The sequence below is a fragment of the Scatophagus argus genome, chromosome 6 (genome assembly GCF_020382885.2).
Source record: "Scatophagus argus isolate fScaArg1 chromosome 6, fScaArg1.pri, whole genome shotgun sequence".
Classification (NCBI taxonomy): domain Eukaryota; kingdom Metazoa; phylum Chordata; class Actinopteri; family Scatophagidae; genus Scatophagus; species Scatophagus argus.
The window spans coordinates 12,614,198-12,628,449 of record NC_058498.1 but is presented as its reverse complement, the minus strand read 5'-3'; the positions used below and the strand labels follow the sequence as shown (position 1 = coordinate 12,628,449).

At 41.3% G+C, this 14,252-nt stretch overlaps 2 protein-coding genes across 2 annotated transcripts in view; one reads left to right on the top strand and one right to left on the bottom strand.

The window, feature by feature from the left end:
• Nucleotides 1-1,087: 1,087 nt before the first annotated feature.
• Nucleotides 1,088-4,757, top strand: guk1b (guanylate kinase 1b). The gene is made up of 8 exons (XM_046391401.1): nt 1,088-1,199; nt 1,463-1,504; nt 1,811-1,936; nt 3,201-3,297; nt 3,966-4,104; nt 4,307-4,391; nt 4,472-4,557; nt 4,725-4,757. The coding sequence occupies exons 1-8, from the start codon at nt 1,088-1,090 to the stop codon at nt 4,755-4,757; spliced, it is 720 nt and encodes a 239-aa protein (XP_046247357.1).
• An 871-nt stretch (nt 4,758-5,628) lies between these two features.
• Nucleotides 5,629-14,252, bottom strand: part of obscna (obscurin, cytoskeletal calmodulin and titin-interacting RhoGEF a) — a 41,694-nt gene continuing 33,070 nt past the window's right edge. Inside the window, exons 63-83 of the mRNA XM_046391951.1 lie at nt 13,861-14,029; nt 13,570-13,657; nt 13,279-13,479; nt 13,110-13,170; nt 12,937-13,014; nt 12,682-12,854; nt 12,451-12,477; nt 12,182-12,334; nt 11,918-11,963; nt 11,745-11,822; nt 9,915-11,649; nt 9,624-9,752; nt 9,398-9,520; nt 8,851-9,018; nt 8,478-8,583; nt 8,019-8,258; nt 7,111-7,334; nt 6,983-6,997; nt 6,611-6,707; nt 6,267-6,416; nt 5,629-6,112 (exon numbers count right to left, since the gene is read on the bottom strand). Of these exons, the coding sequence (XP_046247907.1) occupies nt 5,932-6,112; nt 6,267-6,416; nt 6,611-6,707; nt 6,983-6,997; nt 7,111-7,334; nt 8,019-8,258; nt 8,478-8,583; nt 8,851-9,018; nt 9,398-9,520; nt 9,624-9,752; nt 9,915-11,649; nt 11,745-11,822; nt 11,918-11,963; nt 12,182-12,334; nt 12,451-12,477; nt 12,682-12,854; nt 12,937-13,014; nt 13,110-13,170; nt 13,279-13,479; nt 13,570-13,657; nt 13,861-14,029 (4,242 nt within the window). The 3' untranslated portion in view covers nt 5,629-5,931. The remainder of the gene's footprint in view (nt 6,113-6,266; nt 6,417-6,610; nt 6,708-6,982; nt 6,998-7,110; nt 7,335-8,018; nt 8,259-8,477; nt 8,584-8,850; nt 9,019-9,397; nt 9,521-9,623; nt 9,753-9,914; nt 11,650-11,744; nt 11,823-11,917; nt 11,964-12,181; nt 12,335-12,450; nt 12,478-12,681; nt 12,855-12,936; nt 13,015-13,109; nt 13,171-13,278; nt 13,480-13,569; nt 13,658-13,860; nt 14,030-14,252) is intronic.

Genomic DNA, 14,252 nt, shown 5'->3' with positions numbered 1-14,252 from the left:
CTGAACATCTCTTCGACACAGACAGTACAGGCAGCTTGAGAGAAGGTAAAGTTTTTTATTTCTTTATAATTCCTTAAAAGCCAAATTTATCTGCTTAATCCTAAATCATGAAAACAACGCACAGTAAACGTAACCTTGCTAATGTGATTAATGTGAGTTCAGCGCAAGCCTCAAACTAAAGGAATGGTGCAATTTAACTGCATTGCAATGTACAGCTAAAAGTACAGCATGATATACTGTCATAATACACATTCATACAGCATATTGTAACCTGATAATAACTGTATTTGTGAGTCTCAAAAGCTTCACAAGTTTGAGAAAAGGAGAAAAGTTAATACTTTGGGATCTTTTCGATTTAAACTGCAGGTAAAGCCAGTGAATATTTTCTAATACCAAAATGCTGAAGGGAGAGGTTGGGTGTTTTGTGATGGTATTATTAAGTCATTATCTTCTAAATGAATTGATTCAAAAGTGTCCCGGATACATCGTCTCTCAGCACAGCAGGTAATTGGGTCACCTGTCCTGGACCCTTTGTGCCACCTGGCCCAGATCCAATTAATCCTGCTGACTGACCTGCCTTGACTTCATTAGCAGGCGTTCTTAACATTAACCTCAGGGCCTCCGGGTGTCTAACGAGTCAGCAATTAGGACATGGACATGTTTCAAAATTTTAATTAAGGAAATAGGAAGAAGAAATTCCTAAGCGTCACTTAATTAATACTGGAGATTAAAACTAAAACAATATAAAAGCAAAGGTCTTCTTCTAACCCTCTGCTTGCATGTTGGGATGTATCTGTCTGACAGTGCAGTGTGTAGGAGAAGCTCAAAGGATTAGCCTTACATCACATCATAACAGTTAATAGGATAGTTGGAGAGCACTGCAGTAATGCATAAGTCAAAGTGAGCTTTATAATACTTGATGTGGGGTCAAAAATCATTAATTCCAAATCATCTTCAGGACAAAACAATTCACACCAAGACGGTCTGTATATCCTATTCAATGCTAGTTTTTCACTGGCACAAAAGGTGAGATCTTAATCTGTTTTTGGCACAAACCTGAACTTCTTTCCCCGTCTGTCTCAGAACAATGTCAGGACCGAGGCCCGTGGTGCTGAGCGGCCCCTCCGGAGCAGGGAAGAGCACTCTGCTGAAAAGGCTGATGAAGGAACACGAGGGCGTCTTTGGATTCAGTGTGTCACGTATGTTTGTGTGTCAACTGGTTATTGGCTTCCAATGAAAAACTTCCTCCTGTCTGAGCAGGAAGTGGGACACGAGTCAAAGTGTCTTACTGGTCTAATTCTGCACTGGTCAATGGATTCCGTGCTATAGGAGTAAATCTTATTATGCTGAATCTGATTTTTTTTTTTTTTTACAGCAGGTTAGAGTTTATCTATCAAAAGCAACATTACTAATGATTAATTTCCTTATTTCTGGGTTTAATGATGAAATTGTCTCTTCACAGACACAACAAGAAACCCTCGACCAGGAGAGGAAGATGGCAAAGGTACAGTTCTGGCTCAAAGCAGACTCTGTTACTTGATGTTTTTTGCAGCATCACACTCTGGTTCACCATGCAGTGGCCCTGAACTTGGATTTGAATCTATAGAACTATGATAAAATGTATTTTATACTCTTTTGCTTTTGGTTTTTATACCACGATTCCCAGCCTCCCCTCCCACCCAGTCTAAAATGACGCCCACAACACTTCTTACTCCCAAGTGAACTGCACCAATGGTTTTGTCCCGCTGTACAGCTCCCTTGATATAAAAGGCATAAACTTCTTTCTGTGCCTTTTTTGCTTTCTCCTTAGGGCTGAACAAGCTCCCCATGCTTCTGGGGGCTACTTTACTGCCCGTAGCAGACGTCTTATCCTCTGAAGACTTAGAAATGTCAACTTCATTTTCGTGTCCAAACGAATCAGAAACCACAGATAAAGGTGACCTCAGTGTGATTCCTGATCACAGCTTTTAAGGCAGAGGGATGGGGGTTACTTTCATCATCCTGGCACGCTGTCATTGGATTCGTTGGAATTAGTAATGTGACAAAAAAAAAAAAGAAAAAAAAAGAGAGAGAAAAACAAAAGTTAAGGAATCAGGATCAGACAGTCCACACTTTGGAGTAAAAAGCTTTTGAAAATAGCCCCCTGTTATGCCTTGGTAGTGATTCCCATTTTCCAGCCCTGTGAGCCTTCCTGTCCAAAAAAAGTGTTTCCCATTTCCCACTGTGGCTGATAGAGCATAGATGAACCAACCAGTAGCATCACAGGAGAAAGATTTTTTTTTAAAAAAGAATATCTAGCTATCATACAGGATCCATCTGAGCTTTCCAAACAATCCTGTGGTGACCACTGACTGCATTACAGTTCAGGAAAACACTGCAGATAGTCAGGCCCAGATACTGTTCATGTTTTTATCTGTACTGGCAATACTGGACACTGAATATGTTTTTATTAATCTGAAATATATCCAGACATCTGAGTGACATAATTGTGGATTTGTCTCACTGTAGCCTAAAATGAAGTTTTGATCTTGCATAGAAATATTCCTGAGCTGTCTAGCAGTAATTCTTCCTTTTTTCATGTTTTCAGGCTTATTTGTTAACGTTGTGTTTACAGCACAGCAGCTTCCTATTCTATCCAGCTTTTCCCTTCAGATCGTTACTTCAGTCAGAGAAACCTCCATCATGTTGTCATGCTAATGACTGTGTGCTGTCCCGGTGCCCATTAGTGGTAGGAAGTACCAACGTGTTTGATTTAGATGCCCAGAGGTTTTGATGTTTTGAAGTTACAGGCCTAAAGATCTGGTATGGAACTTACAATGTGCTCTGGAACAGTTTTACTAACGGCATCTTTAGAAAACATTTGACAAAAAAGAAGAAAAAAAATCGCATCGTTGCATGCTTTTCCCCTTAGAGAATGACTGCATACTTGTTTTGTTTTTTGTTTTTATTTTTTTGCAATTTCAACACACAATCTCATATTTAGCTCAGAGGATAAGATTAGCTTCTGTGTCTGGATTTTCTTTAGTTTTGCTGTTGTGTGCACTGTGATATTCACTGTTTTCATGATGAAACGGAGTTCAGCTTTCACTAAGCTGTAATGAGTGTTCATTTGATTTGTAAACACCCGTCTTATTATTTCCTTTCGATGTGTAGGTTCTCCATGGCAGAGCTAGATTCATTATAAATGTTGCATCTTGCAGACTACCACTTCACAACGAGGGAGACCATGCAGGAGTGGATTGACAACGGAGAATTCATCGAAAATGCAGAATTTTCCGGCAACATGTACGGCACAAGGTAAAATGTTTGCATCTCTACATGAATGGCGCATTATGTTTTCACCACATGATCAAGAACAACCTGAGAAAACATCTGATTTAGGTGCACAATTGCTGACATTTTCTCTCATTTTGTGCACATGTAATACAACATGTAATTGTTCCACCCCTCCATTTCAATAATCTTATATGTGCCAAGCTGGTCACCTGTCAAAAATAACTTCTGCCGTATAGGTTTGGTGCTTTTAAAATACAAGAAACCGTATCATTCTGATACTGGCTGGTAAAAGCTGTTGTCTTATATAACAGAAAACCCTCAGGCTGTCCTAGGGATCTAGAGGATATATAATAGTCTGGTCACAGATGGAGCTTTAACCCCATTACGTCAAAAAGAGCAACACTTCGGCTCAGCGTCTCGCGTGTCAAGTTAAATCTCTTCCTCTTATTCTCAAGATAACACACACTCACTGCAGTACTGACTCTGAGCAGCTTGGGTCAATGCAATGATCCTCTTACCTTAGTCACTACATGTGAGAAGCACAAAATGACATGATTACACTCACAATACCTGGCTGGATGTTGGTTGTTTGCTGGCTGGCTGGTTGTGAAACCTGCCCATGTTCTGTATTCCTGGTTTCTTAAGAAGTTTTATATAATTTATTATGGAACAATGCCTCAATTCTCTAGTAAAGCTGCCGTAGAAGACGTGCAGGCCCAGAACCTAATCTGCATCTTAGATGTGGACATCCAGGGGGTGAAGAGGATTAAAGAGACTGACCTTAACCCCATCTACATCTCCATCCAGCCTCCCTCCATGGATATCCTGGTAAGATAAATAAAAAAATCCAGCTAACTCATTAATGTAATATATTGCAGTTCTTGCCTCTGTGAAGAAGGCAGTCAAAGAATGACAACTGCACTAATTTACGACATTCTTAATGTCATATGTCAACGTGAAATTTACAGACAGGACTGTTGTTTTGTTGCTCTTGCTGAATAATAAAGTCATGTTTCACTTTCCTTCTGAGGAAAAACGTCTGAGGGACAGGCAGACTGAAACAGAGGAGAGCTTACAGAAACGTCTGGAGGCAGCTCGCATCGATATGGAGCTCAGTAAGTTTTTCTGCAGTTCTCCTTGAAAATTATGCTGAATTAAAGACAAGCACCACGGCTCATTCAACTCTCCTGTCTAGGTAAGGAGCCCGGAGTGTTTGATATAGTCATCATCAATGATGACTTAGAGAAGGCCTATGAGGAGCTTAAAGCTATCCTTAACGAAGTGAGTAAAAACATTTCACTGCTCTATTTAACAAAGACTTTGCTACTGTTGTCTGGCAGCTGTTGCATAGACACTTTTGTATTTCGAACACTCTGGACAAGATCATTAGTTAAATGTACAAAAAAAAAAGAAAAAAAAAAAGACATCCTTCATCTCTCTTCACACAGGAAATCCAAAAGGTTCAGGAAGCCAAATCATAAGAGGGCAAGAGGAACCCAGTCTTTCTGCTGCTGGACACAAGAACCAACACACCAAAGTTTCTCTCTTACCTTCTGCGTTAAATGGTCAGAGGTTTCCTGCTCGATGATGCTCATGTGGAAAAGAGGGATTTCAATTGAAAGTGAAAGATTTTTGTTCTTGACTAAGAACAGGGGTTTGTGTTAGATTTAGTAAAAATCAATGGTTCATATCCAAGTATGAAAATGCTAACCAATACATGTCTGCCATATAAGGGAAAAACAAGTACAACTGCCAAATAATGTGCTACATTTGGTCGGTTTGGCACTGGCCTGGTCGAGTACACATCAGTACCATCAGGCAGTACCGAGTACACATACCGCAAAACACTCAGAAATTGTTCAGGAAATAGTCACACTTTGATTTATTTGCTTTGCTGAATTTAATAGAAATAAATCCACTCATACTTAAGTGTATGCTGACTTATATTTATGACCAATGTTATTTACTCACTCACATGCTGCATGTCATTTAAATGTTGCATTAAGGAAATCTGTGCATCAGAGATAAAATTGCTGCATGTATTTAAAATATTTGCATATATGACTGTATTTGTATACAAATGACCATGAATAAAGTGTGAGGACAACGACTGACCATTTCAGTGTCCTTTAATTAATCTTGCATTCACCAACACATAAACGTTTAAGGATCATGAAACTTCCAATAACAGAAGCATCCCATTAAATCTAGAAATTTAATTGATTTCCCATTTGTACATTGTAATTTTAAGGCAAAATGTGCAAATTTCTGAATAAAATGTGTTGGAAAAATATCAGGTCTCTGTATGAAGAACAACAGTGAATGGAAACATTTTCACTTAAAAGGCCAAATGTGCATCTGTCTGATACTGAGAATCAAAGCAACAGTTTCCTGTGTCACAAAATCAAAATTTTACAACTCATGCACTCATTGCTTAGACTAGACCTTATCCCTGATATATTTACACATATAACAAAGGCCAGAAATGCAGCACACTAACACATACATGCTGATGAATGAATACGCTTTGAAACATTTTAAAAACTCCTTAAGACGGATCACATTTTCAAAGTCAAACAACAACATTCAGCTGATGTGAAAATGTGCTTAATAGAAGGCTGCGAAGTCAATGAAAGAAACCCCTACATCGTCGCCTTACTGGAAGAAGGGGCCCTGAAGCTTGGTGCGAACCTGATCTCGTTTCTCCTCCTTCTGCTTCAGGTAATCTTTGAGCTTGTCTGTGGAGAAACAGACCTTGGAGTGTTGACCTCTGTGTGGAGCACGATGGGCACGCAGCCAAGGATTCTGGAGACACTCCGCTGCTGAGGGTCTCCCCCTATATTCATGTCAGAACATATGCATTTATGCTCCCAATTCACAAATACCACTATTCAAACAAGTCATCTGTGGTTTAGTTGACATAAGAATGATAATTTGAATGCAAGCATGTCTGTCCTGTGTATTAAGACTGTCCTAAGGGAGACGCTCACCAGGATTTGTTATTCAGGCTGCTCTTCATGAAGTTTAAGGCTCCCTCTGACAGACCAGGGTAACAGCGTCCAAACTGGATCTTCCCCTTCTTGATGTTTCTGTCTTGTTCCCAGCTGAGCTCTGCATGAAAGGGGCTGTCTGCACTCAGCCTAGTGATGAAAAGGGAAAAGGGTATCCATCACACAAAAATACAAAGAGCATCACAGATCTACAGAAAACGTTTCATTACACAAGGACTCAACTAATCAGCCTACATAATTAAAACTTCAATAGTGAAAAAGGAATATCATCCAAATAAACACAAAACTCTAATCAACTATTCCACATGCACTTCTACACTTACATGATGAACAACAGAACTCCAATAGCCCAAATGTCAGTTTCAGGCCCGACACCTTGACCTTCCAGGATTTCCGGAGCTTTAGGGAGGACAATATAAACTGACAAAACAGACAAACACAGGACATGGTTCTTAAAGAGTGGTGTTGTTACTGGTACCATCACTCCCATGCTTAATTTTCTGAATTTAAAAAAAAAAAAAAAAAAAAAGAAAAAAGAAAAAATGACTCAAATCAGAAAGAAATGGATTCAAAAAAATAATGAGGAAAATGAACTTGGGCTTGTTAGGCTATGGTAGCTAAGGTCAGCTGAAGCGGATGAAGTTAGGCTGAATTATTTCCGTCCATCAATCCATCCTCCCTTAAAGAATGTGTACCTTTGCTGCGGCAGTCTGTTGAAGGCCATGACAGTCAGAGGTTTAGTGCATTAGAAGAGTCTACAACAATACAAGCATCAAAATCTTTTAGTTTGCCTTTTGAAATCAGACAAGAAATACATCGGTACCTTTGCTCTCGGACAGGCCCTGAATGTGCTCGATGTTGAGAGGCTGACCAGGCGTGAACGACTGGGCTGAGCCTAAGTCAACTATCTTCAGGTGGTTGCAATCATCCACCAGCATGTTGTCAGACTTCAGGTCCAGGTGGATGACTCGACGGCTGTGAAGGTAGTCGACTGCACTCAGAATCTGAACCAGCAGCCCTGCAACGTGAGTCTCTGCATACACATCTCTGAGAGGGCACAAACACAGGTTTGTTGCTTTATCTTAGTTTGCACCGATTATCTCAAAACCATTCAAAAAGTAAATTACATTGAAATAGTCCATGAGGACATTAAATCATTCTCCATAACACCAGCTGGAGAGACAATTAGTCAAATTGGCCAACTGGGGCTATTTAGAGCAGCATTACAGTTGGAAATCTATTTTTAGTTTATTTTTCCCCCTGCCTTCTTAGATGAACTAGACCATCTTATTATGAAATTACAGAGTGACCAGTTATGCCTGGGTGTATCCGACAGCACAGACTAAGAAGTGGACAAAGGGAAGTGATATGATGTCTTTTCACTGTAAAGTCCATTGATGAAACACTTGAGTACAACTGAATATTTTGACAAGATTTTGGCATAGGACCAGAGAATTGGGATTTATCTTAGTAACGGGAAAATCATCACCATCATCAAATATGTACAATCTTAGCTAGCTTGCTCTAAAACAAAATGTTTGACAGATCTATTTACTCACACTGACTGGTAGCATGGCAAAAAAGATGGCACATGCATGAAACTGAGGATTTTGAGAATAAAATAAACTTTTATTGAAATATCACTAAATTTTGACCGAAATGGATACTTGATATTGTCTCTGTGTATAAATCTACTCATAAACAGTCTGCGGTCAAACAGCGGTCTGGTACCTCGCTGCCAGATTGTAGAGCAGCTCCTTGCCAGGACAGAGCTCCTCCACTAACACCACATAGCAGGAGGTGATGTAGGCAGTGTGCAGCTGCACCAGGTGGGGGTGATGAAGCCTCTTCAGCAGCTGGTATTCCCTCAGCACCAGCTGTCTCTGCTCTGCCTGGTAAGGGGTGATCTTGGCGGCAAACACTTGGCTGGTCTCAGCATCCCTGCACAGGGTTACAACGCTGAAACGACCCCTGAGGCAAACGAAAGATGAGGAGGTACAGAAAAAAAAAGAAAAACACTGAGCACAAAACATCAGGTCCAGTTAAGAAATATCAGATCTGAGAAACCTGACTACAATGAATAAAAAAAAAACAAAAAAAAAAAACCCTTTTACATTATTATTTTAGTCATTATGAAAGAAGAGAAGTTCGTTTTGGTTGAAAATTGCACCTTCTACTTAAAACTCCCACCTGTTGATCTCAGAGAGGAAATTGTAGTTTTTCTGTGATGGCTGTTGTTCTGACCCCATGACTTTTGACCCCAGTGACTCGGTCTGGATGAGAGGAATGTGAGTCTCTGTACAACAGGATAAATACATATAAAAATACTGCAATCCACCATGTAATAACTGTTTGTACAGTGCATATGTTGTGCACATCACAGAATATGCCATTTCTGTAAATCAGACACATCAAAACATCACAGTAATGAGGTGAATTACATTTATGAATCCTGATCTCAGATTAAAAAAAAAAAAAAAAAAAAATGTAGAAAATAAATGAATGAAATCATACATGTACAACAGCAAACATGGAACATCTAGTTCGACAATATTGTTCTCACCCTCAGGATGAGTAGCCATGACAACAGGTGCTGAAGCATCACTGAAAGGTCCTGCTCCTGTCTTGGTGATGCAGCCCACCCTGAACACATAAGACGCTCCTCTGGGTAAATCCCTCACCACATAGCAGCTATCCATCACCTCCTGTGACAGGACTGTCCAATCCCCACCTGAGGAGGAACACGTCAGTGAGTTTTACTCTGAAAGCTTTTAATGCTCTTGTAGAAGATTCAAGTGGCAGTGAAAACTGGTGCTTTGTATCAGAAATAAAATGATTGTTGAGGTCAATTTCAAAGTAACAGAGAGAATACAGCTGTGACTTAAGGCTTGGCACAAAGTAGCAGTACCAATTGGCAAGATGCATTTTAATTTTAAAGGACCATTCATTCAGTTTCACCGTGAAACAATTACACTGTGTATGCAAAGAAGATTATTATTTTTATATTTCAGTATTAGGTACTGTCAAAACACAAAAAGCTAATTTGATTTATTTTAAACACAAGCCACCAATTTAATTTCAGTGCTGCTGTATCATCTTTGTGAACCCACCCTCTGTGCAGTACTGCACACAGTAGGTAACAGGGTCACTAGACTGGACTGGTCGCCAAACCAGCAGGACTCCACCTCCATCTAACTGGAGCACTTCAGCCTTGTGGGGACGTACAGGCAGATCTGAAATTGATGGAGTACAACAAACATGAACAACCAGGCTTACAGATGATGATAGCAGTGCTTCAGGAATAGAAATACATCATACATGTAGGTTATTCACAACCTTTTGTCCTTTTGAATGCAGGTATTTTAAAAGAAGGCAAGAGTTTGGAGGTCCTCTTTTTTGGACTCTCAAGACCTGTGCTATACTCCATTTCAGGAGAGATAGGAGACGTTCCTTTTACTATTGGACCTGTCATAAAAGAAAAACAACAAATGAAAAAAAAAAAAAATGTACAGTACAGATTGTACAATATAATATCACTGAGAAGCCTATTTTAGCTTATTTCTTAATGTGAATACTACTTGACATAATTTTCTGTTCAATGATAAAATAAAATTTGCAGTAGCTCACCTCCTTTGCTCACATCCTCCTTACTAGAAGACCTGGAAAACAGTTTGGTCAGGCTGGATGCTGAAGCTCTCATTTTCTTCCTCAGAGACATGGTGGGAGTGTCGGGCTTCATGATCTCTCCGAGAGTGGGTCCTAATTCTATGTCTTCCAGGTGAGAGTATGAATGGCCAGTCCAGGATTGCCTGCGGAAGATCTTCAGCAGTCCCAGCTTGGGTGATTTTCCTGCAGGCGGCCGGGCTTCAAGGGCTGGAGCGGATGCATGTCTCTGGAGGCCATAGCCCTCCTTTTTGTCTCTGGCCCTGGGGGGCCTCTGTGGAGCCTGAAGAGAAGAGAGGCTGGGACTGGGGCTCACTGTCAGGGGGGTTCCCAGCTGACCTCTGCTGTTTGTAGACAAATTGGGGTTGGAGCGGGTGCGGTTACGTGGTGGTGCCTGGGGAAACGAGCTTCTAGGTTTAACTTCTTGGAATGAGCATGGGGATGGTGAAATCAGAGGCTCTCCCTGATCGTCATAGCCTTCACTCTCTCCCGACCTGTATCTTTCTCTAAGATGAACTTGATTCAGCTCCTCAAATGAACCAAGCCTGCTTGAAGATTCAGAGCCACCATGCTCCAAAATAGATGACTCAGCAAGAGACCCCTGGGAACCCACAAAGGTGTCACCCTGTGTCTGCTCCTGATCCAGCCCAGGACCCATTCTGACTCCAGCATGTAGCCTTAAGGGTAGAGATGATTCACCTAGCATGCGAGTCTCTAGTAATGGAGCAACAGAGCCTCTTCTTCTCATGGGTCGCTGAGGGCTTGGGATGGCCAACAAGTTTCTCCCTTCGTCATCTGTGAAATCTTCCTTCAGACTTTGAGAGCCTTCTTCTTCACCTGACTTTGTGCGTTTAGGTGAGGTGGGAGATCGACGAGAGTATTCATCAAGAGACCTGCTCCTCCTGTGAGGGGGTACGTTGGTATGGGCGAGACTGACACCACTGTCAAAGGAACAGGACTTCTGGATTGTAGGCTGGATAGATGCTTTTCTCTGGCCACGATTTGTTTCCGTCTCATCCTCCACATATTCAATAAGCGGCTCATTGAGACGACCTGAAAGACTTCTGCGGAGCGGTTTGCGACCTCTCTCCTGCTTTTTGGCCTGGAACTTGTCCCGTAATGTCATGTGTCTGGCAGACATTGGTGAAAGCTGATGGGAAGTGCTGTAGAAAGTGCTTCGGATAACACTGCCACGTGGGATACGACCTCCGTCGCTGCCAGAACCCTCATCGCCATCAGATAGGTAGAGAGATGGACTACTATCCTTGCTGAATCTACGTTCCCTCTGAGGTGTCTGCTGGCAGGACACATCTGATGACTCAACTGACTGCCTGCTCATACTCCTCTCCAGCACACTCCTCCTTCCTATCTCCCCATCCTCTTCCTCCCCAAACGTTACTTCCTCGTCCTCCTCTGCATAAAGGTGGAGTTTGGCAAAAGGCTCAGGGATCTGCGCTCTCTCCATTAAAGGATCATAGTCCTCCTCTGTTTCTTCCTCCTCCTCAGTCTGGCTGCATTGCTGGAAAAAGTCCCAAGAGTCAGCTTCATCATACTCAGACGAGGAGCCACTGCTCAGAGACGTGCTGCTGTGTTCCTGGGGCTCGCGAGGCACCGTCACCGCAGTTTGTCTGAGAGGAGCGTCCAGCAGCTCAGGGATGGGCCTCAACGTGAGAACTGACCCAATACAAGTCAAAGAACGCTGAAAGGATGGATAGGAAATATACTGGTGATGACAAATGTTTTCTTTGAAGGAAATTTATGTCTCGTGTTAATTAAGATCATCATGGAACTCACCTGCCATTTTCTTTTTGACATGAAGACTTTCAATTTTCTTGTGTTGATTTCGTCAGTGTCTTCTCCTGCTTGTTCGTCCTGAACAGTGACAAATATTTATGTGATTAGATGTGCGCTCAAGTTAGAGTTTGTGAATACAGTTATTACACCTATAGTGATGTATTTTCTCCTACCTGGAACCATTCATGGCTCAAGCACTCAAAGGCAGATGGGCGCTTCCTAGGTAGAAAAATTGTGACAGGTCAGACATGTTTATTTTATTATTTTGTTTTGCATTGTTGAGTTCAGGCTGATTTGTGGCATTAGAAACTGAATTGTAATTAATTTCACATAAAATGGGATGGACTGAGTTTAGAAAATGTATTAGATGACTTTGCAACTTTGTGTGTGGCCGGATTGCTGTGTCACTGTAAGCAATAACAGAACAGGTTTCTTACTCTGGATCTGGCTGAAGGAGCATGTGGAGAAAGCTCTGGGCCTCTGGGCTCCTGCACGTGATATCAGGGGCATCCCAGTTCAGGGTCCCCTCCCCGACCCTCAGCAGTGTAGCACGGTCTGTCTCACCCACAAAAGGGCATCGGCACACTAAACTGTCACAATAAAGTGATGTAAATAGTCAACAGAAATGAAGAAGACAGCCAACAACTTTTTGATATACTACATATTAGAATTTTGAGAATATTATCAAAAGCACAGTGATACATACCATATATAGGCTATAACACCTACAGACCTGACAGATGGAATAAGAGATATTAGTGTAATGTTTTGTTGATGTATAACTTGCAATTGTATATGATTTGCTGCAAATCAGTTTGAGCTTTTTTTTTTTTTTAAATCTCCTTTTATGGGCAGGTCTACAGAATCACAGGCAGCAAGAATACACAAAAGGTACAGGTGCATAATATCTGCTGCAAGTCTCTGCAGTGAAACTCACCAAATATCAGAGGCGACGGTGACTGGCTCGAGGTGAACAATCTCAGGGGCAACAAACTCTGGTGTACCAATCATACTGTATTGGTGTCTGGATGTGTCTATTTCTTGGCAAAAGCCAAAGTCACAGATCTTGATTTCATCTCTGGGCGGATACACCATCAGGATGTTATCAGGCTGAAGGGAGTTTGAATAAAAATGTAATTATACATGAAAAATAATGACAGTAACATGGTATTGACTGTGCTGGCGATCTCACTTTAATGTCCAGATGCAAAATGTTCATGCTGTGAATGTGCCCGACTCCTTCAAGAATTTGCTGGACGTATGAGCAGATCTGAAAGAAAATTTAGAATAGTAGTCAAGAGCTATAAATAATATTTGCAGGAAAATAAATCGATAATAAAATTGCTAATAAATATATGCTTGAACCTCTCTCTCTGAGACCGATCCTTTCAGTAATAAATGGTCTAGAAGTCCATGAGAACAGCACCTAGAAATGGTGTTAAAGACCTCCAACTGAATACAACAAATACATCAAACTAAACTCACTTAGAGAAAAAATGAACAAAATCTTTGTTACATTTAATGGTGAGGATACATTTCTGTGATCAGCACCAGAGTGCGTCTGGTGCAAAAGAAGTCCAGCAGACAGGCCACTCTGGGATGAGCCAAACGGGATAGCAAGTCCCTCTCCTGGAAGGCTCTGGTCCGTGTGCTGCTCCGCAGAGGCAGAAACTTGGCAGCAAACACTTCACCTGTCCTTCTGTGGATTACACGCTTCACCACCCCAAAGGTTCCCCTAAAATTCAGATAGATAATGTTGATCATATAAGATCTTAACAGGGCTTATGGTTGGGTTAAAGTACATCAGTGTAATGTACAGGTTCACCTTCCAATCTCCTCATGGACATCATACACCGAGAATAACTTCCTTCTCTTCCCCAGCTCCACCTCTCTCTCCTGACGCTCCAGAGGGCCTGCAGGGCAAACAAAACCCATGAATAAAACAGCTGCATCACTTGGACTGACATCAATCAGAATTTATCCCTTACAACAACATAATTTTACAACATGCTTCACACCTAAGCTACAGTGACCATTAGAATTTGTATTTATATCCAATTAATCAATATCTATAGACCTAAAATAATGATGCGTAACAGCATTGCTGCTGCCTCACCTTCTTCCACTGTCAGCTGAGCCTGGCATGAGGCATGGCCAGAGTCATTGTAAGCGAAGCAGGTGTATATGCCACTATCCTCACCCTCAGGACACACTATCGTCACTGAGCAGCGGGCGCCATGCTGTACCATCGCCACATTGTCATTGGCTTCAAGCTCCTCTCCATCCTCCAATCACAGAAGAAAGAATTCTGTTTTAATAGGAACTACTGCCATTTCTACAAAACTACTCAGACTTTTGTCTTGTGTTTAATACTAGAAAGGTTTTATGGTTTATTCATTCTCAGAGAAGGCAGTTTGACTGGATACTATTTAGTTTCCCTGGTTAAATGTACATAAATAAAAATAGTTTATACAAAAAGTAGCTTATATTTGGTATCATTTTATTCAT